The sequence below is a fragment of the Ictidomys tridecemlineatus genome, chromosome 2 (assembly GCF_052094955.1).
Source record: "Ictidomys tridecemlineatus isolate mIctTri1 chromosome 2, mIctTri1.hap1, whole genome shotgun sequence".
In the NCBI taxonomy this organism is placed as follows: Eukaryota; Metazoa; Chordata; class Mammalia; order Rodentia; family Sciuridae; genus Ictidomys; species Ictidomys tridecemlineatus.
Window position 1 is genome coordinate 4,956,625 of NC_135478.1, and position 27,507 is coordinate 4,984,131.

Here is a 27,507-nt window from a genome sequence, read left to right on the forward strand (position 1 = left end):
GGCAGCGGCTCCTGTCAGCGGGTGAAATGGCAGCGCCGGAGCCGGCGGCGGCCGCGGTCCCGGGGGGCGGCTGAGGGGGCCGGGCCGGGGCTGCAGGGCGAGCGGCGCGGCAGGGATCCGGCGGCGCGGCCCGGGACGGCGAGGCTCGGCACGGTGATGGCGGCGCGCTCAGCGCAGGTAGGGCGGCGCGGGCCGGGCCTCCCGGGCGCCTGCTCAGGCCGGCGGCTCTGAGCTGCGGCCCGCTGGGACGGGCCGAACCACGATTCCGACCATCTTGCCCAGGAACCCGCGCTGGGAACCTCGGCACCCCCAGCCCCAGCCCCTCGGGGCCCAGCCCCCGCCCACCCTCGTTCCCGATCCCTCCGGATCCCTCTCCGGGAGCCCCTACAGGGCTCCCCCTCCCCCACCCTGTCCGCTCCTCGTGGGGTCCCCGCAGACCGAGGACCCCCACCCACTCTTTCCACAGGCCCTCAGGACCCCTCCCAGGAGCCCCTTCAGGGTATCCCCATCCCCCACTCGGCAGACCCGCCCCCCACCACCGCCCCCACAAGCCCAGGACCCCTGCCCACCCTCTCCCCATCCCTCAGGACCCCTCCTATCTGCACGTCCCTTGCCTCCGTGTCCCCCAGCCCCTCCACTTGACATCCTGTCTTCTGCCCCTGGCCTGCCCCCCTCTTCTCCCCAAGGAGACCAGCCTCAGGGCCCTATCCCCCTCCCTTTTGACCCTACAGAATCCTTGCTTCGACTGAATTGAGATTTCTACCCCTACCCATCGTCCTCAGGTTAACTTGCTGGTCCACCTCCCCCTAAAGTCCCCTATGCCCAAGGGCACCCCTAAAAATCACTCCTTAAGGTCCTCCCAGCACACTCTGATAGCTCCACACACTGCCACTGATCTTGACCCATCTATATCCCAGCTTCCTGAGAAATCCACCCTCCCCTCATGCTCAGAACCTCCCAATAGATATCCTGAACCAGCCCCCCTCCCCACCCACAGACACACCCTCTCCACCCATCTTTCTGGAAGCCCCAAACACATGGAGGGTCACAGATTCCCCAACACACACACAGAAACTTAAGAGCTCCAACACAGACCCAGGCATTTGGGGTCACACACACATGAGACTGCTCAGTGCTTTTACACACCTTTTGTATCCCCCAGCCCAGAACCCCCAACAGCTCCTCCAGCTCAGGCAGACTTGGGAGACTGTGAAGTGATGTCCTGGCCCTCCACGTCAGCTTCCCTGAACCAGCACCCACACTGGGGCCTCAAGGGTATCAGGACCCCAGAGTCTCCTGGGACCCTTGAGAGCACCTACCCCAGTCCTTTTCCTCCTATCCATCTCTCTCATAGTTTCCCTTTACAAATAGAAGGAGGCTCACTGTCTCTTACAACAGAGTGCCCCCAAAGGAACCACTGCCCACCCCCAGTGGGGAGGGAAGGGGTTCCAACTGCTTCTGACCCTGATCCTGAAGGTCTGCCCAGACTGGTAGGACCAGCATCCTGACCCCATTGGGCCTGCTGACCTCATATGGCAGAGCCAGCACAGCCATCCAGGCCGCTCATCAGGGCTAGCCTGACAACCCTCATGAGTTCTTTCACCCACCACCAGTGTGTTTGACCAAAACAGAACAGCTTCCTGCTATCCTGACATTTGGGATCTGCTGGGGCTGGGTTGGGACCTGCCAGAAGCAGAAAGCTCTTTGTGAAGGAATATTTTCAGAAGGGAAAAATGTGCTGAAGAGGCTGGGGTGGAGCATGAGGGAGAGCTCTACGCGGTCTTCTCTGCTGCAATTGAGATCTCCCCATGTTCCTGCCTCTTTCTAGGTTGTATTGGCTCTTCCTGCCCAGCCTGCTGCCTCACAGCTTTTGTCCTGGGGTCCCACCTGTGGGTTTCCCTGGGCTTCTGCAGTTGACTACCAGTGGTTTGGAAGGAATCACAGGTGGCTTGGCCCTGGCACAAGGGATGAGGCAAGACAAAGAGGAGAGGAGATCACAGAACTGGCAAGAGGCTGTGGTTTAGGACTGCAGGGAATTAGGAGGAATCCAGATCAATCCAGCCCCAGCACAGCCTGGTCACCAAGTGTTTAGGATCCTTCTAACAACATAAATATGCCCAGAAGTTCCCTCTCCACCAGCCTCCTTGTGGATATTCACAAGCAGATTCTGGACAGCCTAGGAAAAAGTTCATCTTGGCTCAGAGACTCAACTTCCCCATCTGAAAAATGGGTAGTTAAGTGCTTAGAACAGTATTTTGTACTTCAGGGGAGCCAGGGAGGTTAAGGTGCGGTGTTTTGTGGTGTTTTGTAGAAGGAGACAGTAGGGTCTTTGAAGATAGTCACCCACCTGTGGGTGTTAGCGCAGGCCTCCCTGGTCCCTGGCCTCACTGGATAATGGCTCTCTCTCTAGGGCTAAGCTATATTTTGGGGAGCCTCTTGAATAAGAGCTGAAAGAATGAGAATGAGAGATAATTAGCTATGGGATTTGTGACCATGCAGAGACCCTCAGGGAGGACTGAGGGGAGTAGAGTGGAGATGGGGGCTGCTGACAGGTCATCCTAATGTTCCACATAGACCCTTGACCTTGGGTTGGAAGAGGTTTGTCCTCTCCACTTGCTGAAGGCAGGAGTGGATGAAAAGACTCTTGAAGGTCACATGGCACCTGGGAAACAAACTCCAGAGCCTCCCCAGGGTGGGACTTTGTACAAATGCAGTAGGGTAGAAAGGCTTCCCACCTTGGACTCTGAACTCTGTAGGAAAACATAAGAAGGCTCCCAAAGAGAGCCTGTGAGTTGTGCAAAATCAGCTTTACCCTCTCCTGAGGGTATGGATCTGTGTCTTTGTCTGTGCTTAGATTGGCCAAGGAAGGATGAGGAAGACGAGGAGGAACATATGTTTCAGTTTCCTCTTGTAGAATGTAGATGCCAGTTGTTATGGGTGAAGCCCCACCCCCTTCAGAGAATTGAATCAGGTGCTGGGGTACAAAGGAATGTAAATGTGGCCCCTGGCCTATATCTGAAGCTGTGCTAGCCAGCATGAGAGCTGAAACCAGAAACACACATTGATCAAGCCTGTGCCATGTGCTCGGCCCTGTGCCAAGCATCATTTGCATATTATCTCATTTAATCCTCCGAACAACCTGGAGGAGCCAGGATTCCAGCGGGTGCCCTTGCCATCACGTCCAACTGCTGTGATAGAAAGGCATGAGACAGAATTATGTGCAGAGTGCTGCTGCAAGAGCCCAGAAAAAGGGCCTGGCACATCCCTGGAGCACAGCAAGGCGCGGCAGGGGTGACGTGTGGATGCAGTCACCAGGCAGGCGTGGCAGAGAAGGGTGTTCCAAGCAACGGAAGTGCTTGGACAGAGGCCCAGGAGGCAGGAGCTAGCGTGGTTCATTCAGAGATGTGTGACTTCCTGCATGCCGTGTGAATGGGCTTCATCAAATGGGCCTTGGTGTCACCAATGCCATCCACACAATGGGCGCATACCGTGGGGCACTCCCTGGCAAAAGGGACCCGAGGTTGGAAGAACTTAGAGAAGGCAGCAAACCTCACTCCCTTGAGGAAAGTTTCTAGCATGCATCTCTGGAAGCCAAACACAGGCTGCAGGAGGGAGGGAGGTCAGAACTAACAAGCCCCCCAGGTTAGGGAAGGCATCCAACCCTTCGAAGGGGATTTGAAAGTCACGTTTAGCACAATTCACTTGCTCTTTAGCTCCATTTCTAAGCATAGCGTAGTGTGCTTGTGAGACCACTTCACTGAGATCTGTCTCCACACAACTCCCAGGAGGGCAGGGTGCTTGTCTGCTTTTTCTCAGTTGAGTCCCAAGCGAGTACAAGGCATGTAGAGGGTGCTCAGCAGAGACTTGTTCGGTTTTAGGAATGAATGGGCTTCCCTACTCAACTGTTTCTGAAAGAGAAGAGAGGTGGTATCTGCCTGCCTCTGACGGCTCCTAAAAGCAGGGCAGCCCACCTCACTCCTTCCCTCTGGTCTGCCCAGTGAGCATCCATAGGTGGTACTGGAAACAACAACCAAAAACACCATCTTGGCCTCAAAGAGCCAAGAACCTTTACAAGATGCCACTTCTCTTATTTACCTGCCCCTGGAAGACCTGATGAGAGCCTTAATTTTCTTCTATTGTCATTCTTAGGGACACTAAGATATAGAGAAATGAGAAATTTGCCTGAAATAAACCTGTTATGGTAGCAGAAAATAAACTGGTGGGGATACGGGATAGTCAGCCTAGTATTATTACTATTATTATTATTTTAAGTCTAAAAGGATTCCACAGGTCATAATGGTTCACCCCTCAGGTTTTAGCCTGAAGGTTTGTGCTATACTGCTGCTGCTGTTATTACGAATAATAAATGATTGCAGTTTTGCTGTATTTAATCCTTAACAGGGTCACCACGTGAGGGACAGGCCTGCCAAGCAGGAGATGGTTATTTATTCATCCTGCAAATGTTGCAAATAGCTCCACTCCCTGCCCTCATGGAACTTTCCATCTAGAGGGAACAAAAATCGTGGGCCACGCCCTGTCCTAAACACAAGACAAGTTAAAACCCATTTATTCTATCAGCAAAACTTGTGAGGCAGCTACCAGCATTAACTCTATTTGAAGATTTTAAAAACTGAGGCCAACCACATGGTACCCAAGATCACAGAGGGGTTAGGGAAGGAAGGGTTAGCTGCTGGCTCTGGAGGCCTCATGTGAAGCCAAGAGAGCCACACTCCAAGGGCAAGGATGTATAAATTCTCAGAACAACATGGAGCAGCAGCAGAACTGGGATGAGACGAGGGCAGACAGTGACCTCCGAATTCCAGCTGCCATCCTTATTATTCCCGGAGTCACTCAGCCTTTGGCAGTTCACCCCTGGCCAAGGAAGAGGACCCAGAACACTAGAGCAGGCCATTTCCCCAGGGATTGGAGCCAGCCAGGACATGGTGGTCTGCTTGCTGGTCAGGCTGGGCACACGTGGCATCTTTCAGAGCTTCAGGTCCAGAATTGAGTCTGTGCTACCAGTAGTCATTGGAGAAGAAGGATCAGAAATGAGAGGGAGGGAAGGAAGGGAGCCAAAACTGAAAGGGAATTTGAGGTCTTTATTCCTGCCTCTGAAAATGCCAAATGCTTTGTGAAAGATGGCTCATGCACACTCGCTCACTCTCCCTGTTGAAAAATAATGACTGATTTACTGAGTGCCCACTGCACTCTGTTTTACGTATATAATTTCTAAAATAAAAATGTGGAGAAAGCGGCAACATGGTGGGTGGGTTTAGGACAAAGGCTCTGGAGTGAAAAATCCAATTTCAAATCCTCCTTCCCCTACGGCCTAGTCAAGGCACCAGCAAATGGCCCCTGTTCAGTACGGCACTTCTCATGCATTATAGCCCTTGTTTACTAGCCACACTGGTACAAAACCTTTTTTATTATTATTTTTAGAATGAGATGTAGCTCAATGTGACTTCAGCACATGTACAGTGTTGTACAATCATCATCGTTATCTAATTCTAGATATAGCATGTATAAGGTGTCCTAGGTCTGATCCCCAGAACCACAAAAATTATACACACACACACACACACACACACACACGTGTGTGTGTGTGTGTGTGTATATATATATATATATAAATATATATATATTTTAAAATGGAGTTTATTTGAATAGTTTTATATTTATGGAAAAACTGAAATGATCGTAGAGTACCCATATGTCCCATAACCAGTTTCCCATTATTGATATTGTATATTAATATCATACATTTATTATAATTAATGGACTAGTGTTGATATATAATTATTTATCAAAGTCCATATTTTATAGATTTCCTCAATTTCCCTAATATCTTTTTCTATCCTAAGAGTCCTCCAGGATCCCAGATAATATTTAGTAATCATGTCTCCTTACACGTCTCTGGGCTGAGACAGTTTCTCAGGCTTTCTTTGTTTTTGATGACCTTGACAGTTTGGAAGAGGGCTGGTTGGTGTTTTGTAGAGCGTCCCCTAATCTGGATCTGCCCACTGTTTTTCTCATGGCCAGAGTCGGGTGATAGGTTTGGGGGAGGAAGAGCACCAAGGTGAATGTCCTTCCCATGCATCCTATCAAGGGCACATGATATCCTCATGACTGGTCACTGTTGACATTGACCTTGATCACCTATCTGAACAGCACAGAAATTTTTGTCTTCATTTATTCAACAGATGTTTACTGAATACCTAGTGAATGCCGAATAGTGTATTAGGGGCTTGAAGTAGAAAATGAAGATAGCTCTTTGTCCTCAAAAGTTTATGACCCCATAGGGCGGGAAGGCAGGTATAGAAGTCATTGCCACCAAACACGAGTCGGGCTGGGTGGAGGTGGGGTGGATGTCTACAGGGAGAGAGCCAAGTGATCCAGGACCCTGGAGGGAACAGGGTTGACAGGTAAGCATGCTTGAACCAGGTCTTGGGAATGCCTTTCCAGTCCCAGGGAGCAGTGTGCAAGAACAGGCAGGAGCAAACCAAAGTGCCCAGGGGGTGGAGCTGGAGGATGGGCAGGGCTGCAGGAGGCTGTGGCTGGGAAGGTCACCAGCCTGTATAAAAAGGTCCAGGTTCCACCTTGCCATCAGGGAGCCACTAAAAGTTTGGGTCAAGTGAGTGACACAGCTAGTACTGATTTTCCACATTGTCCTAGTGGCCCATCTGGATGCAACAGAGAGGACAGAGCCCCAACGAGGAGGGTGTTTCCCGGGCCCAGGCAGGAGGTGGCAGGGCTAGAGAGGTGGAGCCAATGAGATCCACTGTGGCCTTTGACTATCTGCAACCTGACAGGGAAGGAGGGGAATACCCAGGCCCAGCCCAGCCTGGTGGGTGGGTAGACAGATGTGGCCCTGTTGCCCAGGTGAAAGGAGGAGCCCGCTTTCCTTCCCTTAGGAATGTTGGGTTCAAAGAGCATGTCCATGTGGGGGTCCAGAGATTCTTCCTAAAATGCAAACCTAGCAGGTTCCTGCCCCAGCCCACAAGCTAGTCAGGGGAAGGCTCTGGCCCCTGCAGGATTTTCCAGCCTCTTCTGGAGTTACTCCACTTTGCTTTTACCCAGTGGGCCCTCTGCCAGCCCACCTCATCCTTTATCTTTTTAATTGAGATATAATTCACATAACATAAAACCCAAATCCTCAAAGCATGTAACTTATATGACTTCAGCACATGCACAGTGTTGTACAACTATCATCGTTATCTAATTCTAGAACATTTCCATCATCCCAAAGGGAAGCCTCAAACCCATTAAGTAGTCATTTCCCTTTCCCTTCTCCCAGCCCCTGGCAAGCACCACTCGACTTTCTGTCTCTATGGATTTGCCTATTCTGGATATTTCATTTAAGTGGAAACATACAATTTGTGACCGTTTGTGCCTGGCTTTCTTTCACTAAGTAATGTCTTGAAGGTCCACCCATGTTGTAGCCGGTGTCAGCACTCCATTCTTTTTTGTGGCTAAGATTTCGTTGTGCGAAGGATCACATTTTGTTGACGCGTTCATCCAGTGATGGACATTTGGGGTGTGTACCCTTTTTGGCTGTTGTGAATATACTGCTGTGAACATTCATGTACAAGCTTCTGTATAGTAACAGTTTTCCCATTGTCTTGGGTAGGCCTCTGGCGGGGAATTGTTTAAGTATTTGAGGAACTGCTTGCTATTTTCCATCCTTCCATACTTCTAGCGTTTATCTCAACCTGTGAAGAAAGTTTGGGTGATTATCTCTTGATCTCTTCCCTCTGTTACTCTGAAAGGGCAGGGTGATTCTTGCTCTGATGGGGAAAACAGAAACATATGAAGGAGGGGTGTGATGGAGCTTTTAGGAGGTGGGCTGGCAATCTTTGCAGATGCTTAATGGAAAGGAAAAACCGGAAATGAGAGGTTCATAATTGTGGATATATATTTAATCATTTAAGCTCCAAGAGTGAGATCCTTAAGGATGTGAAGGGACAGGGCCCACGTAGGAACTGTGGAAGAAGAGATGCCACACGGGAGCCTAAGAAACCCTGGCCAGAGAGGTGGGAGGAAAAGCAGGAGCACTGTCTCTTTAACCAGGTGGGAGAGCAACTTCAGGAAGGAGGAAGTGGGACCGGCAGCATCCAAATGCCCTGGACAGGGAAAGGGAAGTTGAAGGCCCCTCCCATCTGGACTTCTCAGCACCATCTCCTCCTGCCCTCTGTCCTGGTTCAGCTTCAGAAGCTGCGGACTGCCCTCTGGAGGTGTGGCAGGTGGTAGTGCTGCCAGGGACAGGGTCTGGAGGCCCACTGCCACTCTGCAACTGAGATCCACCTTTCAGGCGACTGAAGTGGCACAGGTGAAGCACTGGGGTTAAGGGCACGCAGACTCTGGGACTCCAGACTCAGAGGCGGGCAGGCAGGGAAGAGGGAATGGCTTCAGGTCCTGTGGAGATGGGCCTCATGCACCTTGCTCCACTCCATGTCCCCTGCCTACAACAGTGCCAGGCCCTCAGATAGCCCCAGTTAGTGCCAGAAACAAGGGCTTGTGCCACCTGACTGGGACAACAGAAGCCATCCCCCAAGCCAAACCTACTCAGCTCCCAGGGTGGCAAAGTCTGGATGATGCAGGAAGTGTGTTCATGTGTGTGTGAGTGTGGGTGGGTGGGTGTGAGAGTACTGTGTGTGCACGTGTAAGAGTGTGAGTGTGAAAATGTGTAGGAGTGTGTGTAAGTGTGAATGTGAATGAGTACATGTATACCTGAGAGTATGTGTGCATGTGCATGTGGGGGGAGGTGAATGGCATATGTGGACAGATGTGAGTGTGTGAATGTGAATGTGCGTGCATGTGTGTGTGCATGTGTGCTCAGCACTTCTTGTCCACAGCCCTGTCTGTCTAAGGCCCCACTTGGAGGGACACCCCCCCCAATGCTGAATATATGCATCTTCGGCCCCCAGACAGACTGTGACATTGCACCACTCTCAACTCTGTGTGCGAATGAGTACTTGTGTATGCCTAAGTGTATGTATCTGTTGTGTGTGTGTGAGTAGATGTGTCTCCCAGTGTCTATGTGTGTGTGAGAAAGAGAGTTTGTGGATGTGAATGAATATGGGTGTGAGTGGGTGTGGGTGGTGTGAGAGAGAGTACGTGCGTGTGTCAGCATGTGTGTATCTGTGTGTACACTCAGGCTTCAGGAGGATGGTTTCCGGGGCTGGGTGGTTTTAAAGAGTCTGAAGATGAGTCAAAAAAAAGTTCCAGAGAGATCAGAAGGTTCCTGCCTCTCAGACTGTAAATTTCATCCCTGTGTATTTAATACATTTTATTTCCTGTATGAAATACATTAATATGTGATAAACAGCTGAGCAAATTCTGCCAGTGGGTGGTCCCTGGGCTTTGGGGTATTTTATCAGAAACACAGAGCTAAACCATTTTCTCTGGCTCCTTGTGGGAGGGAAGGTAGGACCAACCCGCTCTGAGTCTGGATCCCTTCTGCTCGGCAGGGAGAAGGTGGGCCCAGACCACCACTCTGACACCACCACCCCAGCCACATCTGCTCTTTCCCTGAGCTCTCACTGCTTCCTAAGTCCAGCCCTGATCTTCACCTTTACCACCTTCTCCCCATTCCCCCAGCTCTGGTGCTGCCTTCCCAGTCTCTTCCTGCCTGGAAAGATCCTTCTGTTCAGCACTTGTTGTCCACAGCCCTGTCTGTCTAAGGCCCCACTTGCCACAGACTTTGACTCTGCAGGAGGCCCCAGAACAGCACCCTCTGAGGAATGATTAACTCTTGGTTAGGTGGTACACCGTGGCTTGGTCTTTGGGGCAAGTGGACCCTGGCCAGCCAGGAGATGGAAGGGTTCCTACCACTTATCAAAATCCAGAGTTAGCACCCAACAGACTAGGGGGGCTGTCAGGGACAGGGCTTAGAACAAATAGCCCTGGGAAGCCACATTCCTGAGGAAGGAGGATTCTGGGTTCCCTACAAGCTGAAAAAAAAGAATGGTGTACCCCACCCCTGTGACAGGGCAACATGGCAGGAGGACAGAAACAAGTACATGACCAGGGTGAAGTCCAGCCCAACATGGTCCCCAAACATTGGTCTAGAGCTGAATCTGGGCTATGGGAAGGTACCCAGTGACCTGAGGATGGCCAGCAGGTGTAAAGTGGTCTTCTCTAATCCTCTTTGTACCCCACTGCCCCCCAGGGGCCCCATGGGACCCCTTCTGTGGCCTAGCTGTCAGAGCCTGGTCAGGTGACATCCCTAGGCAGTAGACTCCAGGACAAAGCACATAGGAAGGTGTGTGGGCATGAAGCTGCCATGCAAAGAGTGAGGCAGGAGCAGAGATTTTGTCTTGCCTCCACCACCCTGGCACCCTTATCTTCTCAGACCCTGGGTACTAGACTGGATCAACAGAAAGAAAGATGGCTGGACAGAAGGAACACCACTCCCAGCCTCTGCCTTCCATACCAGGGCCATTTCTGACCCTGGGAACTTCCTATTGGGAGATACCAACTTTGCCAGCATCCCCCACACTGTCCATGGCAAAACCCAGGAGTCTGGCTCCCAGTGAAACCTGGCCCTGGCCCCAGGATGGATGGTACTGACTGACATTTATGGGGTGAACACTGAGTGTTGGGCACTGTTCTAACACTTCATGTGCCACACAGCACGCTTGGTTTTCACAGACACCCTCTGAGGGAGGTCTTGTAGGATCTTGGGCTTTGCAGACCAGAGAAGAGGAATGGCTGGCCAAAGGTCACACCGCTGGTAGAGGGGGACCCCAGGCTTCAGACACAGGTCCATTTGAACCCAGAGCCTTGGTTTTCAGCACAGTGCTAATTTGCCTCCCACCAGGTTGACAGAAGGTAAAAGGCCAGTGTCCTTGAAGTCCCCAGAAGGGCCAAGCAGACCACCCAGGAAGATGGCAGGCCAAGATCAGGATCCCCATCAGAGCTTGTGTGTGCTGCTGTGTGGCTGCCAGGACACAGTTTCCCAGCACTTTGACGCGTCACTGGCTTCCTAGCCCTGAGGGAGTCAACTCTTCCGGCCATCAGCAGTGCCAGACAATTAACAGTGGAGAATAAATGTTGTGGCTGTGCCAGCAGCCCACTTTGGTTGATGAGATAGGGAAGGTCAGATGCTGATGCAGGGCTCCCAGTGCAGGCACAGCAGGGGACAGAGACCACTGTCAAGAAGGGCTGCCAAAGCAATGTCTTCTGTTCCCCAAGCTTCCTGCAGGGTCCTTGGGACCTCAAATATGAAACCTGCCCAAGGCCCTGCCACAGACTCAGGGTACTAAGTTGAGCCTGAGACTTCATGCGTAGGATCAGCAGGACAGCTCCCATCTGGCAGGGATCCCTGTAGCCAAGGTCCGAAATAGCAGGAACCAACCTGGCCATCAGCTGGGCTGGGGCATCTAGGGGCCAGGGATGCACCAAGTGGCAGGCCAGAGTAGGAAGGCAGAAATGAGGAAGTGTTCTGAAGGGGAGCACAGGCTCACCTGGCCCAGAGCCAGCATGCAGTGTGGACACCCCCCCTCCAATTCTGACTATATGCATCTTTGACCCCCAGACAGAGCTGTGACGTGGCACCACTCTCAACTGCTGAGCCTGCCCACCATGGCGAGCCCCACTCTGAGCCCCGACTCCTCATCCCAGGAGGCTCTGTCAGCCCCCACTTGCTCTCCCACCTCTGACTCTGAGAACCTCAGCCCTGATGAGCTGGAGCTGCTGGCCAAGCTTGAAGAACAAAACCGGTGAGTAGGTGCCTATAGGTCAAGGTGGGGCCTCAGGGTACAGCTTGGGCACCTGGCAGAAGTTCTCAGGACCCCTCACATTCGGACCGGGCCCATGCTGTGCAAGGTAACAGCTACAACCAGACACATTGTGTGTTTCCTTTCATCTTCCCAACCCCTGTCCCCCTGTTCAGATGAGGAGACCAAGGTTTCGAGAGATCAAATGAGTTTGGCTCATTAACCGAGCCATTTTTAGAAGAGATTAAAGCTGTACTCCTCTCCACCATCCTTCCCCTGTCTTAGAATGTGGGGACTTTTTGGGGTGAGGTTTGTGTGTGTGTGATGCTGGGAATGGAACCCAGGGCTTCACACATGCTGGGAAAATACTCTGTCACTGAGCTACAGTTCCTGCCCAGAATGCCCACTTTGTCATTGTTCAGGTATAGTCATTAGGACCTCGTGGCCACTGAAAGGGTACTTTGGAACTCACAGTTTCCAAAAGGAGAGGGCACACCAAACCATTCAGGGAAAGTACTAGGGCCCATCAGGAGGCAGAGAGAGCTGGGGTGGCAGAGAATGTGGGCCATGGGCCTCTATGGTGGTCTCAATGGGAAGGATAGGCAAGGCTGTCGCTAGTTGTCTAGAACCTGGTGTGGAGATGTTGTGGGCAGGTGAATAGTGAACAGAGTGAGAGCCTGATGGAGGAAGTGGTTGGGGTGTGGGCTCTGGGTTGGTTGGTTTGCATAGGAAAACCACATGCTTGGTTTGCTAGCTGTCAGGTCATTTTCTATCTCTAGGAACTGCTAGCCCTGGAAGAGACCATCCCTCTCTCCCTCCAGGGTACACAAGGCCCAGCTGTCAAAGCACCAGAAACGCAGAGTTAATACAGCTCCTCAATGGCTGGGTGCCCTCAGCCAGGGCTCGCTGTCTACCCCCCACCTCTAAAGTGGAGATCATCCCCAAGTCTGCTCCACAGGGCTGGTCTGAGAATTAATGATACACACTCACATGATGCTCAGCCAGTGCCTGTCATCGAATAAGAACACGCAAATGGAAGTCTCTCTGGGGCTAGTGCTTGAGGACCATGGCTCAGATAGGCTGGGTCACTGGCCAAGGTTGCTCAGCAAGAATGACATGGACTGAGTCCCTGGTGTCCTCTGAGACCTCCCCCCAGGGGAGGGTGTGAGTTCCCCAGAGGATCCCTGTCTCCAGGGAGCCACCTTACCTCTGGCCCTTCCTGCTCAGGCTCCTGGAAGCCGACTCCAAGTCCATGCGCTCCATGAATGGCTCGCGGCGGAACAGTGGCTCCTCACTGGTGTCCAGCTCCTCAGCCTCCTCCAACCTGAGCCACCTAGAGGAGGACACATGGATCCTGTGGGGCCGTATTGCCAACGAGTGGGAAGAGTGGCGGCGCCGGAAAGAGAAGCTGCTCAAGGTGGTGGGGGGTGGGGGGTGGGGGGTGGCTGGGCTCCTGGGAAGACAGGCAGTGGGGGCAGTGGGGTCATTCAGCTATGAGGTAGTACCAGGGGGCCAAATCCTGGCAAAGGGGCAGAAATAGAGATGTATCGACTGGGTGTGAGGACAGGGAGGCCTCAGTGCTGCAGGAGGCTGTTTGCTTACTGTTCTTAGTATCCACGACCATGCACAGTGCCCAGCAACCTCTGTGCCATGGGAGGAGGTATGGGCAAGCCAACAGCTGAGGAGCTGGACTGGGATTGAGTCTAGCCCAGCCTCCCCTTCCCGGCCATTCTCTGTGGCAGGAGCTGATCCGCAAGGGCATCCCGCACCACTTCCGGGCCATTGTGTGGCAGCTCCTATGCAGTGCCACGGACATGCCAGTCAAGAACCAATACTCAGAGCTGCTCAAGATGTCCTCACCATGCGAGAAGCTGATCCGCAGGGACATTGCACGTACTTACCCAGAGCATGAGTTCTTCAAGGGCCAAGACAGCCTCGGCCAGGAGGTCCTCTTTAACGTCATGAAGGTGAGGCCCAGCAGCCCGCAGCCACCTGAGGGGCAGTCCCCACGTGGACCCATTTTGCCAGACCAGAGGTATTCTGCACTCACCCCACATTGTTCCCTTCCAGGCCTACTCCCTGGTGGACCGAGAGGTGGGCTACTGCCAGGGCAGCGCCTTTATTGTAGGCCTGCTCCTCATGCAGGTAGGTAGCCTGGGACCAGGCCCTCCCCGGGCTGCACTTCCAGGAGGTGGACACAAGCAGGCTTTTCTCTCTATCCACCGACCTCCTAGGTCAGAGCCTTCCTTTCCAGCCACCCAAGAACTTTTACAGTTCCCAAGCCAAAACTCCTATGGGTGGACACAGAGCTTCCAGGCACTTGCCCTGGCTTTGTCCTGACACTATACAGTCCAGGATAGAGAAAGGGGCCTGAAAAGCAGCCTCCAGGTTTGGACCAGGAGAGACCTCAGACCAGGGACTTAGATCAGCCATTGTGGTGTTTATGGGGCCTGGGGATTTCCTCCAGAGAAACCAGAGGCCTAGGATGGGGGGAAGGGGAGACAGCTGGGAGTAGACAGGAGGGTGTCTCCACCCAGTGGGTGAGACATGGGCTCTGGCAGCTGCCCGATCTGGGTCAGCTCCACTGTTTCTAGCAGGGCCACTCTGCTGAGGCTCGAGACTGCAGCCTCGAGTTTCCCCTCCATAAAACAACAGTGACTCTGTTTACCAGTGGCTTGTGTGGCAGGTCCAGATAGCTGGGTATCAGTGCCCACTAAATGTAAGTGGAACAGAAACAGGCCCCAGGTACACCAGGGCTCTGCCAAGAGCCACAAGCATGCCCCTGCTGCTACCCTGCCCACCTTCAGAGCCCCCCGCCCAAACCCCCAGATGCCTGAGGAGGAGGCCTTCTGCGTGTTCGTGCGGCTGATGCAGGAATACCGGCTGCGGGAGCTCTTCAAGCCCAGCATGGCCGAGCTGGGGCTGTGCATCTACCAGTTTGAATACATGCTGCAGGTGAGGAGGATGGGGAGCCCCAGCCAGGTGGCCATCCTAGGCTGTCCTAGGGAATTTCTTAGACTGAAAATTCTAAGCCTGAGAAATCATGCCCAGAAGTCGCAGAATGAGGACCATGGGCTCCAAAGGCACTGCCCTGAAAGCTGCTTGGAGGGTCAAAGAAGGGACCTTCCACTCACACCAGGGACTCCCAGAGGTGCTGAGGCCCAAGGAGACACTAGGTTCAACAGACACACGGGGCCTGTGGGCCCATGCCTGTGTACTCTGGGAGTGGTAGAGGGAGGGAAAGTGTTGTCTGCCTGCCGCTGCTGATTACCAGGAGCTGCAGACAACTCTGTTTATAAATAGCAGTCCCGAAGGGCCCACTCCTGGTCGGCAGACAGAGCTGCCGTGTTCACGCATGCAAGTGCGCTCTCTCCCTCCCTCCCTGTCTCTCTCTCTCTCACACACACACACATACACACCTGCTCTGGAAGCCCATGGCAGGGAAACTGTGCAATAGGTGAGCTGAGCACCTCATTTCTGGGGCCTGGAGGACCAGGGAGCCTGGTGGTATCCCAGGTAGGGGGCCCAGGCTCACTGAGAAGCAGCCCCCACCCTAGAATGAGTAACTGAGCCTTCCCACAGCCAAGCAGAAGTCTAAATCCTGGGCTCAGAGACCCCCTGCTCTAGGAGGAAGCCCAGGGTCCTCCTCCGGCCTCAGTTTCTCAGGGTCTGCCACTGTCCACAGTCTGAAACTGGGCCAATCCAACAGGCATTCCCTGAGCATTCTGCATACAGGGCTGCATGCAGGGGGCCATGGGTGGACACAGTGACCAGCAAGTCACCTTCCACAATGTGAGCTATGACAGCTCTGACCAGGGGCCATGGGCTTCACCTCTTTTTTTTTTTAATGTATTTTTATACATTTATTTTATTTATTTTCATGTGGTTCTGAGGATCGAACCCAGTGGCTCACACATGCTAGACAAGCACTCCACCACTGAGCTAGAACCACAGCCCCTCCACGTCTGGATGACCTTAGGAAGTGACCTAACCTAACCTCCTGAGTCCCAGAAGCTCCCTGTGTGGTGGTCAAGAGACCCCATTGGCTGCTATTAAGCAGTCAGGTCCCACGTGTTGTAGCTTTTGCCGCTTTGGCCACCCCTGCCTTTGACCCTACCTCATGCTATTCAAACTCTGGGTGGGTTTGGCCACCCCCAAACACAGTGGCCAGGGAGTACTGATGAGGGGAGCCACAGGCTGCCTAGGCTGGTTATGGAAGTTTCCTAGAAGCCAGGGAACAGAAGCCCAGCAGCCCTGAGTGGGAGGGAGCCAGGTGGGTGTGGACAGCACCCATTCACCATGCCCTCTGGGCCTCCCCACCGTGTAGGAGCAGCTCCCGGACCTGAACACCCACTTCCGCTCACAGAGTTTCCACACGTCCATGTACGCCTCGTCCTGGTTCCTCACGCTCTTCCTCACCACCTTCCCCCTGCCCGTTGCCACTCGTGTCTTCGACATCTTCATGTACGAGGTGAGGGCCCTGCAGGTTACTCCACCCAGGCCACTCAGGATGCAGCAAGTCACACCCCACCCCGGAAACAAACCCCAAGCAGCTCACAGACCGGGCAGAGGAAGGGCCAGAGCCTGGGGAGGGGACTGAGCTTCCTGTGGGCCAGGACAGGAGGCTCACAGCCACAGCGGCCACATTGCAGGGCCTGGAGATCGTGTTCCGGGTGGGCCTTGCCCTGCTGCAGGTGAACCAGACGGAGCTGATGCAGCTGGACATGGAGGGCATGTCCCAGGTAGGCCAGGAGGGCAGGTGGGTAGGAGGGGTCAGACACATGGGAGGGTCAGACACCATCTAGCACCAGCAGCCTGGCAGCAGGGAGAGAGGAAGGTACAGGCCCAGGCTGAGCCCTGGGAGGTCCCTCCCTCTCCCTCCTGCTACTCCAGGTCCCCAAAGCTTGCTGGCAAAGTAACCCTGGCCAAACCATAAGGCTTTGGTCCCCAGCCCCTTGGCCAGCCAAGGGCACAGGAAGAGGCAAGGCACCTGGAGCAGCCTTCTGCCCTGCCCTGCCCCAGCCTGCCCTGGTGGCCCTGCCTGCTAGAGAATGGCTGACCTGCCTCTCATGGCCATTTCCCCATCATGCAGGCCCCTGCCCCCTCCCAGCATCCTCCAGCTGGTGCTTCAGGGAAGAATGCACAAAGGCCACGGTTGTGTCCAGGAACACGAGCGTCCATTGTCCGCAACTGCCAGAGGGGGCCAGCTGGGCTGGGGAGCAGGAGCTGCGTCCACTGAGGCTTACCTTAACCCTTTGCAGAGGCTCCAGGGGCCCCAGCATGCCTACCCGCTTCCTCCATTAATGTCCCTGTGCTCAGACTGCCCCCGCCCCCCAGCCTTCACCCTTAGGCACTTCCCAAGTCTGATTTTCTCTGGAAACTGAAGCCCTGGCTGCAGGCAGTGGGGGAAGGCCAGCCCTCCCTTCTTAGCCTCTGGTTTGCTCCACAAACACTGATTGAGCGGCTACAACAGGACAGGCCTGTGCTGAGGACACGGTGATGCCTCACGCAGCAGGACGCAACAAGGGCTCAGAGGCAGGGCCTGTGTGGCGGTGACCGCCTGTGTCCCCACAGTACTTCCAGAGGGTGATCCCCCACCAGTTTGACAGCTGCCCAGACAAGCTGGTCCTCAAGGCCTACCAGGTCAAGTACAACCCCAAGAAGATGAAGAGGTCGGTGCAGGACTTTGGGGTGTTGGAGGGGAAGGGAAAGTCCCTGGGGGGTGGAGCAGTGATCACACTGGCCTCGCCCTCTGCAGGCTGGAGAAGGAGTATGCAGCCATGAAGAGCAAGGAGATGGAGGAGCAGATCGAGATCAAAGTGAGGCCCGGGCCAGGGGGAGGGGCAGGGCCGCGTCCTTGGGGGCTCCCCTCCTACCTCCAGAGCTGGCCGCTAGAGGGCGGCCCTGCCCAGTGCACTGGAGGATCAGGCCGTCCTTGGCAGACGGCCGCAGGCTCTGATGATCCTTCCTCTGCCCACCTGCCCCTTCCTTCACCTGCCAGGCCGGCGTGGGAGCGCCTGCCCCAGCCGGCACGTTCTCATCACTGGTGACACAAGAGTAAACAAGACAGTCAAGGTCCGTGCCATCGTGGGGCCCCTGTGTCGTGGGGAGACCATCAATAAATCACTAAAATAGTGTGAACTCTACAGAGTGCTCTGGATGCAAATGTGCAGGGGAGGAGGGGCAAGGGGTCCCCGGGAGCCATCCAGGGAGTCCAGTGCAGAAGGCCTGAGGCAGAATCTCACCTGGTGGGCAGGGGGATCATCCTGAGGGAGCAGTGAGGGATCCTCTGAGGGCTGGGGACAGTGAAAAGAGCCAAGGAAGGCAGGGACCAGATGCTAGGGTGTGTAGGCCAGGGTGTGTGTGGGTGCCCACACAGGGAACTGGTACCCTGGTGTCCAGCCCACCAGCCCCTTCAAGGTCAGTGAGTTCCCTGAGCATGCAAAACCTCTGAGCCCAGGCTGCCCCCTCTTGCCTTTTGCTGCTTCATCCTCACACCCATGATTTTAGTTATTCACTCAACAAGCATTTATTGAGTATCTGCTGTATACCAGAGTCACAACCAAGAGTGAGAGGCCCCTGGCCCAATGCTAGGGACAGACAGGGATACAAATTCCCACACAGACTGGCTCTGCCCTCTTCAGGGACAGAACTATGCAGTGATTGAGACGGGAGTCCTGCAGAACCAAGTTCAAATCCCTGCTCACCAGGGACCAGCTGTGTAACCCCAGCAGGTGAATTCATCTCTCTGAGTCTCTATGGCCCTATCTGCAAGATAGGGCAGGGGCAGACCTAGATCAGACTCCAGGTCACCTGCCACCCATCCCTGAGAAGCAGTAAAGGCATCATTGTCCCAGCCTGTTCCTATGGTTTCCAGAAATATTTCAGTATTTGGGGTTTTGAGCATCCCCCTTTCTTGGTTATGGCAGCTTGACTGATGCACCAGTCCAAACGTGTTTTGCTCTTGGTCATGTACAGAAAAGAGCCTACTCCCATCAGGTGACTGAGAGCCCAGCAGTGAACAAGGACACAACAGACCCTTGATCCATTTGCCAGGCTGGAAAAATCTCCTGAGAGGCCTTCTCATGGGGCCCTGCCCTCCATTCTTTCACCTTTAGCTGTTTTGAAATGTCTCAGAGATTTGTTTGAACCGGATAAGGCAGGACAGCAGAGACAAGTGCTTTTAGAAGAAGCTCCAAAAGAGGAGGGGGGCAGGCTATGCCAGATTGGGCACATAAGGGCAAGAACCAGGGTCTGTCAGGAAGCACAGAGAGTGAGGGGGACATCGTGACTTAGAGTGTTGGATGTGGTTTCTGCAGGAGGACCACGGGGTAGGACAGGCCAGTGTGAGCAGCCTCAGCATTAGGCAGTTTGAATGATCTCTGCAGCTCTATCCTGCAGGTGTGATCCCTCTTGTTCCCATTCTTGCCCTGGGGTAATTTAGGATGGGGAAATACTAGCTTGGTGTGTGTGTGTGTGCACGTGTATGTGTAAAGGAGGTGACTTCAGGTTTAGGCTCTGGTTTGGGTGGTTTTATGTGGAAGATGCAATCTGTTTAGGACTTAACTAGTCCTGGAGGGGACAGTCTCTGGAATTAGTAAGGTTTCAGATGTCAAAGCATCATGATGTACAGAAAAGAAAAAAATGTAAACCCATGATTAGGAGATAGCTTCACATACTGCTCACTCATTCTTCTGCTCATTTTTACCTTGGAGGAAGCAGAAAAGAGGAGTTATAGATAAGCCTGCTCACCCCCACCCCCGCCCCAGGGATGACTCTGCTTGGTGCAGTGCCAGGCTGAGGCCAGAGAAAGCAGAGCAAGCCAGGGCCCAGAGGTCCTGACCCCATGCCTGAAACATCTCAGGCCTGGCCATGCTGGTAGGCGTGAGCAAGACCCTGCCCTCTCTGACTCAGTTTCCCCACCATGACATAAGTCAGGAACATCAAGTCCATGAATTATTGATTGCAGTTGCTTCCTGGAAATGTTCTAGGTATTTCCATTACCATTTCTCCCCAAAAGCAACCCAGAAAATGTTCTGTGTGACCCACAACAAGGCAGGACCCTCCTTCATCTACAGATCCAAATTATTTCTTTACCACGTTGCAGGGGAGACTAGATACAACATGTATGTCAATGTCACCTGCTTCCCAGAGGGTCATGGGGGAACCTAAAACTACAGATATCTACTCAGGATCCTTCAGCATAGAATGGAAAGCAAAAGCAAGGGCAGGTCTCCAAAAAGATCTTGGAAATGTAGCCATGGAGCTGAAGGAAGCCTGCATGTTCAGCACACAGGATCCAAATTGTGAGAGGGCCTTGTCCCAGAGAACTTAGCTCAGGGGTAAAGCAGGGAGGATGGGGCTGTCTCAACAGCTTCACCCTCAACAGCTTCACCCAACAGCTCCAAGGCTCTGTCCTTGACAGATCCAAGCATGGGCTGGGCTTCTGAAGAGAATGTGGGTGCTGACTACCCCACAAACATAGTTACTGAAGTGCTCAGGTTGTTTTTACTGAAGAGTTGTTATAAAAAAAAATCCCCCAGTGCTAGGGTTTGAATGCACACATCATAGGCAAGCACTCTACCACTGGTTACATTCCCAGCCCCTAAAATGTTTTTTAAATGGACCATTCTGAATAAGAATGGACCCTGTTTTCTGAAATTGCTGACCCAGAACATAAGATGCTGGCTCTGTCCTGCCTGGAGGTGGCTTGGCCCCCAATGGGCCTGACCTCAATATCCTCCATAGTTGAATGGGGGTGTGTGCAGGAATGGGAGGCAGGTTCTGATGTGCTTTCCCTCCCCTTCCACAGAGACTTCGGACAGAGAACCGGCTCCTGAAACAGCGGATTGAGACCCTGGAGAAGGTGAGAGGCGCAGACTCCAGCTGGGACTCCAAACCCTCCAGGACTTTTACAGGGCACAGCAGACTTTAGGCCCAAGCCCAGGTTCTGCTCCAATAAGAGTAGCTTAAACTCCCTAACCTTGAGCTGCCCTAACACTGGGATCTCTGGGGAAACCTCACCTTAGATCCTGATTCATGATTAACCCTGGGGTTGGGGCTGAGTCACGACTTGTGGACTATAAACACAGCAATCCTGGGCAGCTTGGGTGGGGGAGAGGAGGCAGAACTGTGGGGCTGAGGAAGGAGCCCCATCCCTGGGCCACAAGATATCCCACCCTGTAATTTGGAAGTCTCGCCCTTGAAAGAAAGGAAGGAAAAGAGATGGAAAGGAGGAGGGGGCAGTCTTACCACTTGTGATGGAGAGCCTTGGCCTTGACCCTGGCCCTGACACATTAAAGATGCGGGTGGAATGGGCAGCTTATCTGAGCCCCAGCACCAGGGCCCCCACTTCCTACTCCTCCCTTGTCCTCACTTGACCCTCCACTGACCACAGGGAGTGAGTTGGTGGCAGATAGGACTGCATTGCTCTTGCCCCACAGCCTCCGTTCTTGCTCTTCCTCAAAATGAAAATGCATTTCCCGTCCCAGACCGCTCTGGAGGACACCTCACTCACAGTGAGGCCGACATCACCAGCACTGAGGTTCCTGTCGGCCTCAGCCCTGTAGCCCCCACAGCGTGGCTAGCCCTGGCCTTCCTGTTCATACAAACCCTCTCCAGGATGGAGCTGGCTCTGGCTTTGGTCTTCCTCTGGTCCTCTCCTGCTGGTTCTCTGGTCTTCACTCCTCTCTCCCCTGCTTCTAGAGATAGTCCATGGCATTAGTGACAAGTGGTTCTTGTGTGTCTCTCCCCTCTCCTGTCCCTGTGCCTTCCGCTCTGCCTCCTCCCCCTGTCGCTCGGAACCCCCTTCGCCCGCCCGCCCGCCGGGTAGGAGAGCGCTGCTCTGGCTGATAGGTTAATCCAGGTACTGTAGCTTTTTGTCTCCCTCTCCAGTTTCCTTCCTGGTCCCTTCCCTGGTCCTTGCACATGACAGCCAGTAACCACCTTTTCCCTGGCTGCTGCCATTTCTGGGGGCAAGGGGGCAGGCGTGGCACAGTGCATGGGGGCAGCTGGGGCTCACTTCTAGGAAGACAGGCTTTCCTGGATGGGGGCTTGTGAAGTGAGAGAAACACGGGTGTGGGGAGAGTCTGAGTATGTTTGGCATGAACTTACACACACAGGGATAGAAAGTTCCCTCCCGGAGGGACACAATAGGGGCTCGGTTGGGCTCAGGACTGTAAGAGCGTCACTGCGCTGAGCTTACCATACACCCTCTGTGCTCTCACGCTGCTCCTCTCTCCTCCTACCTGCCAAGCCTACTACCTTCTCTCATTTGCCTGCTTTTGTTGCCACTTCATCTCGAATGGCTTTATCTGGAAGCTTCCGCACAGCCTGGAATGGGGGGCCCAAATTGGTTGGGGGAAAGTATAAAGTGGGGTCTTTGCCCCAGGCAAGCAGAGGCCCCCAGGCCTTAACCCTGGCCTATCCCACATCCCAGCCCAGTGAAGACTCTGGGGAGCTGAATTCTGAGCCACTGGGGCTTTGACTGTCCCCAGAATACCACCCTCCCACCAGGGCTCAGCATGAACTGGTAGAGCTCCTGCTGTGCCCTTGATCCTGGATAAGGGCTACTTTACCTCACCTGGGTCAGAGGCCAAGAGTCAGAATCGAGAAGGAGAAGAGAATGTTGGCACTTTCAGCTGGCAGATCCTGACAAGTAGAGGGTGAATCTGTTCCTCCCAGGTTCCTCCTGGTATGCTTTCTGGGCCTCTGCCTATCCCTAGGCCACAGTGGGCACTCCATCCCAGGCTCCAAGTGTGGGAAGCGTTGCCCCTCTCACTTCCCCACTCCTTCACCCTCTCTGGGCCTCTCTCTGTGGCCCGAGGCAGGGTCTGGGATGGAAACAGAAGATCACTGTCCTCCATCCTCACTGTGCTCAGGGGCAGGTGACACGGGCGCAGGAGGCTGAGGAGAACTATGTCATCAAGCGGGAGCTGGCAGTGGTGCGGCAGCAGTGCAGCTCAGCAGCAGAGGACCTACAGAAGGCGCAAAGCACTATCAGGCAGCTTCAGGAGCAGCAGGTAGCTGCAGGAGCCAAGGGTGGGTGGTGCCTGTCCAGACCACGCCCTCACCCGCCACTCTGCAGGGCTTTCAGGACTCAAATCAGCCCTGCCTCAGCCCCTGGCCTTCCTGTATAAAGAGTGGGGGTACCCAGAGGCCAGTACTGATTCCTCCCCAGCTCCCCTCTTATAGGAGCTGCCCAGACTTGGGGGCATCCCGAGATTTTCTAGGGACCCCAGCACCAAGGCTTCTGAGAACCAGACTGCCCCAGCCAGATTCTCTAAGCTCCCACTTTGTCGGGGATGAAGAAATGAGTGAGGCTCAGGGCCATGTTTCCAGGCCCAAAGAGAAGCAAGAGGAAGTGGCCCAGATGAGGCACTTCACAGCCTGGCAGAGGCACCACTTGGGGCTTGGAGTCCATCAGGCCAAGGAAGGGCCACTGGTACTTAAGGATATCAGAGCCCCATGGTGTCAAGGGATCCTGAAGCAATGTCAAACCCCTTCAGAGCACCCCCTGTGTAGCTTTCCTGGGAATGTGATGGGCCAGTTTGCTACCCCAGGGACAGGATTCCTAGTCATAGGGCATTAGAGTTCCGGCCAGGATTCCTCACCCCCCAGTTGCAGCTGGGGACCCACACAGCCCTCTGCCTCCCTCAGGAGAACCCACGCCTCACTGAGGACTTTGTGGCCCACCTGGAGACAGAGCTGGAGCAGTCACGGCTACGGGAGACAGAGACACTGGGGGCCCTGCGGGAGATGCAGGATAAGGTTCTGGACATGGAGAAGGTGCGACTGGATGGGAAGGGGCTGAAGGTCCTGAGGAATCTTTGGGGGACACACAAAAGACCTTATCCAAGGAAAGGGGAAGCCTGGGTGCTCCCCCACACCAACCATCAGACCCTAGGAGGAGGCAGCTTCTGCCTCTTTTGAACCCAGGGTCCTCTGGGCCCACTGGACACCTGCCCCTTCACCATGGTCTCCACATGAGGGCCTGGAGACACTATCCTGGAGACACTGGGGCCCTCGTTCTCCTATCTGCAGCCCTATCTGATGGGGGCATCAGGCCTCCTGCACCTCCTCAACTGCTTTCTGAATTGACTCAACTCTCCCACAAGCTGCCAGAGGAAGGGAAGGGGCCAGGATCCACTCACATGGTGCAGGAGCTGTGCCCGTCCCCTGCAGCCTGCACTGTTGAGCCCCCCCCAATGTCTCTGCCACCGCTGTGTGAGGAGCCATCAGCCTCTCAGCCCCCACCTCCAGCCCAGGGCAGGGCTTCCCCTCCTACCTCACTCCACCTGGGAGGGAAACCTGCATCCCTTAGATCCTGCTGCCCTGCCTCCCACCCAGACACAAACAAGAGCCAGAGAGGACCTGGTCCAGGATTTTGGCACAAGATGCTGGGGCACAAATCCCCATCACTGAGCCCTGGGGATGCTGGGACAGGATGTAGGCTGGTCCTCAGCCCATTTATTCCCAAGTAGAGGGTCTGTTTATTCCCCCTGGCCCAGCCTGGGGAGCACAGGGTACTGCCCACCCAATCTTCTCAGCCCCTGCTGGGGCAGATTCCAGGTCTGGTTATAGGCCCTGAGGTGGGCTCCCTGAGTCTACCCGCTGTGCTCAGTAATAACATTAAGGAAACTCCACAATTTATGGGGGCAGAGGACAGCCCCACGAGAGAGCAGGTACTCTTATGGCAGCCATTTTAGGGGTGAAGATCCCTGACCCGGGTTAGATAGGTCTCTTCCCATCCACCTGATTCCTACTCCCGGAGTATCCTATGGTCCAGGGTGCCACCCTTCCCCCAGCTGAGTCCAGAGGCCGGCAGTTCTCTGGGGTCAGCTGCCTGAGGCTCTGATGGCCTCTCTCCCCCCAGAGGAACAGCTCCCTGCCTGACGAGAACAACGTGGCGCGGCTGCAGGAGGAGTTGAAGGCGCTCAAGGTGCGGGAAGGCGAGGCGGTGGCCTCTGCACGAGAGCTGAAACTGCAGCTGCAGGAGCTATCGGACACCTGGCAGGTGAGAGTCCAGGGAGCGGGGAGCGGCCCAGGCGCCCCCTCTGGCAGCCCTTGGAGGAAGGCCAGCGACCCAGGCCTGTGGTCTCCTCTGAGCACAGACTGAACACGGACACCCCTACCCTCCACTCCGTTCCAGGCGCATCTGTCCCGAGGCGGCCGCTGGAAGGAGTCCCCGCGGAAGCTGGTCTTGGGCGAACTCCAGGACGAGCTGATGAGCGTGCGTTTGCGTGAGGCCCAGGCCCTGGCCGAGGGTCGCGAGCTACGGCAGCGTGTGGTGGAACTTGAAACCCAGGTGGGCGCTCGGCCCCAAAGCCCGCCTACGTGGGGGAGGGTGCTTGGTGTTGTTGCCCATTGGCCAGGCAGTGATCCCCGCTGGCCCGCCTTCTTTCCCACCCTTAGGACCACATCCACCGCAACCTGCTGAACCGCGTGGAGGCCGAGCGCGCCGCGCTGCAGGAAAAGCTGCAGTACCTGGCCGCGCAGAACAAGGGGCTGCAGACGCAGCTCAGCGAGAGCCGCCGCAAGCAGGCCGAGGCGGAGTGCAAGGTGCGGTCCCTTGCCCAGCCCTCCCGGCCCTGCCCCAGCCCTCACCGCCCCCCTGACCGCCCCTTCTGTCCCATCCCCAGAGCAAGGAAGAGGTGATGGCCGTGCGTCTGCGGGAGGCGGACAGCATGGCTGCGGTGGCTGAGATGAGGCAGCGCATCGCGGAGCTGGAGATCCAGGTGAGCGGGGTTCCGGGCGGGGATGTGGAGGTCAGACTTGGGGGCCGGGCCCTGCCTGCTCTGACCGCAGGTGCCCTGGCCCTCCCCGCAGAGGGAGGAGGGCCGCATTCAGGGCCAACTGAACCACTCAGACTCGTCGCAGTACATCCGTGAGCTCAAGGACCAGATTGAGGAGCTGAAGGCGGAGGTGAGCGTTCGGGAATACCGGTGACAGGCCAGACGTCGGTGCAGTAAGAAGGATGCTTCTAGGAGGGCGGGGGAGGAGGGTGCCTGGCAGCTGGACTCCGCGTGGGTACATCGGCCCACACCTCCAGCGCGCCGGTCCCCGCCCCAGGTGCGGCTGCTGAAGGGCCCGCCACCCTTCGAGGATCCACTGGCTTTCGATGGACTGAGCCTGGCCCGACACCTGGATGAGGACTCGCTGCCGTCGTCAGATGAGGAGCTGCTGGGCGTGGGCGTGGGCGCGGCTCTACAGGATGCGCTCTACCCTCTGTCCCCGCGCGATGCGCGCTTCTTCCGACGTCTGGAGCGACCCGCCAAGGACAGCGAGGGCAGCTCAGACAGTGACGCAGATGAGCTGGCCGCGCCCTATAGCCAGGGCCTGGACAACTAAGACCCGGTTCCCCGCGGCGGAGCCGGGAAGCCACAGCCTCGGTACACGGGGCAGTCAACCGCCTGCTGCTCCGCACACGCACTTAAGAACTCCACGCCTCGGCGGCTCCGCCTACCCCAGGGCCGAGTCAGCGAGGCAGCACGTAGAGGGCAGGGCCCCGGCAGGCCCTCCCTCCCCAGCAGTGTTTACCCTTCTTGGTGGTATCCCTCCGGCCCTCCCGTGTCCCACGGGTGGTGCCTGAGCAGTTACCTGGAAGGTGTGCCCTCCACACTGAGGGCAGGGGCGGCGATGAAGAGATGGCAGGACTGGATGAGTGGGCTTCCTTCAGAAACAAGGGCGGCCCTGCTGGGAAGGGCTCAGGAGCTAGAAGAGGCCTGAGGAAGAGGGGCAGCTCTGGGCTAGACATTAGCACCCCATGAGGATGCCCTCAGGACACAGTGACCCTTGATCATCCAGCTCCTGGCTGCCAGGGACAGATGACCAGGCTAGGCTTTCCTGCCTGGTGCAGGCATTGTGGCCCCTGTAGCAGAAACCAAAGTCCCCCCTATGTAAAGGACCACCTGGGGTGTGAGTGGCCAGCAGGGGCCAGCTCAAGCCTGGGCAGTATCTCCCTGCTTCTCTGGGGCCAGAGAAGCTATAAGGAAGCAAAGAGATCCCTCTCCCCAGCCCCCCATCGTCTTCTGGGAATTACTGGCATCACCTATCTTGGCCAGTGATGGAAGGGGACTCTTTCCTTGAGATTCCTCAGCCTCATACACTTTTCTTCCTTCCTGTGGCCCTAGCCCCACCCTCAAGCTAGGGTCAGGCCTATGGGTGGAGTTTCCCAGCAGAGTTGCCTCCTCCGGTTTCTGCTGAACCCAAGTTGAGAACGGTGCCAAAGTCCAATGATGCCCCCCCAGACCCTTTCCAAGTCCCACCCGGGGCCTCCTGACTGTCAGGGCTGACCCCCTCGGTGCTCGTGGAGCCTCGAGTAGAGTACCATCACAAGCAATCTCCCTGGCACATCCTGGGGTGGGGACCCCTGCTCAGTACCCCCTTCCTGGTCACCCACTCTTCAGTGTTACCAAGCCTGGGGACCAGGGCAGGCACCTGCGGGGCTGTCCCACATGCCACCCACACTGCCCACCACCATTTTGCACACTGCCTGTTCACACTCCACATGTCGCCCAGGCGAGAAAGATGGAAAATAAAGTGTATTTACACAGTCATGGACAAGGGGCTCTGAGTGGGGCAGGCCTGAGGTGGAGAGGATTACAGCAGCAACAGGTGCCCTGGCCCTGGCCAGCAACAGAGCTGAGAGGCAGTGCTGTCCTTGCCCTCCAGAGCTTCCTGCAGTCTAACACAGTTGCCAGGAGAGGAAAGGGCATCATCTGTGGTCGCTGGTTGGTGTGAGCAAGGCTGTGGGAGAGGTGGGACAGGATATGACCCCCCACTGAGGCCT

The 27,507-nt window shown here is 55.3% G+C and overlaps 1 protein-coding gene and 1 long non-coding RNA gene across 6 annotated transcripts; one reads left to right on the top strand and one right to left on the bottom strand.

The window, feature by feature from the left end:
- Window positions 1-27,274, top strand: Evi5l (ecotropic viral integration site 5 like). 5 transcript variants are annotated; one of them, XM_078035130.1, is made up of 20 exons: window positions 4-177; window positions 11,537-11,720; window positions 12,945-13,134; window positions 13,460-13,684; window positions 13,788-13,862; window positions 14,547-14,672; window positions 16,045-16,188; window positions 16,370-16,459; window positions 17,292-17,389; window positions 17,476-17,536; window positions 20,530-20,583; window positions 21,550-21,582; window positions 22,598-22,738; window positions 23,376-23,504; window positions 24,592-24,732; window positions 24,868-25,023; window positions 25,131-25,277; window positions 25,358-25,453; window positions 25,545-25,640; window positions 25,788-27,274. In XM_078035130.1, the coding sequence occupies exons 2-20, from the start codon at window positions 11,584-11,586 to the stop codon at window positions 26,064-26,066; spliced, it is 2,418 nt and encodes an 805-aa protein (XP_077891256.1). In that variant the 5' UTR covers window positions 4-177; window positions 11,537-11,583; the 3' UTR covers window positions 26,067-27,274. The 5 variants fall into 5 exon arrangements, 4 of the variants coding, with proteins under 4 accessions (XP_077891280.1, XP_077891256.1, XP_077891271.1 ...); XM_078035135.1 differs by lacking the exon at window positions 4-177 and adding an exon at window positions 8,219-8,326; XM_078035145.1 differs by lacking the exon at window positions 21,550-21,582 and having other exon boundaries at window positions 5-177.
- LOC144371829 (uncharacterized) lies at window positions 7,101-13,052 on the bottom strand. The gene is made up of 2 exons (XR_013431937.1): window positions 12,925-13,052; window positions 7,101-7,709 (listed from the first exon to the last, which is right to left on the bottom strand). It is a non-coding gene; the product is annotated as an uncharacterized LOC144371829 (long non-coding RNA).
- Window positions 27,275-27,507: the final 233 nt, after the last annotated feature.

Excerpts from the sequence above, each read along its gene's own strand:
- Evi5l (XM_078035130.1), top strand. The coding sequence starts at position 11,584 with ATGGCGAGCCCCACTCTGAGCCCCGACTCCTCATCCCAGGAGGCTCTG. Across the intron at positions 23,505-24,591 it reads AGGTTCTGGACATGGAGAAG|AGGAACAGCTCCCTGCCTGA; the intron begins GTGCGACTGGAT and ends CTCTCCCCCCAG. Across the intron at positions 25,278-25,357 it reads AGGCCGAGGCGGAGTGCAAG|AGCAAGGAAGAGGTGATGGC; the intron begins GTGCGGTCCCTT and ends TCCCATCCCCAG.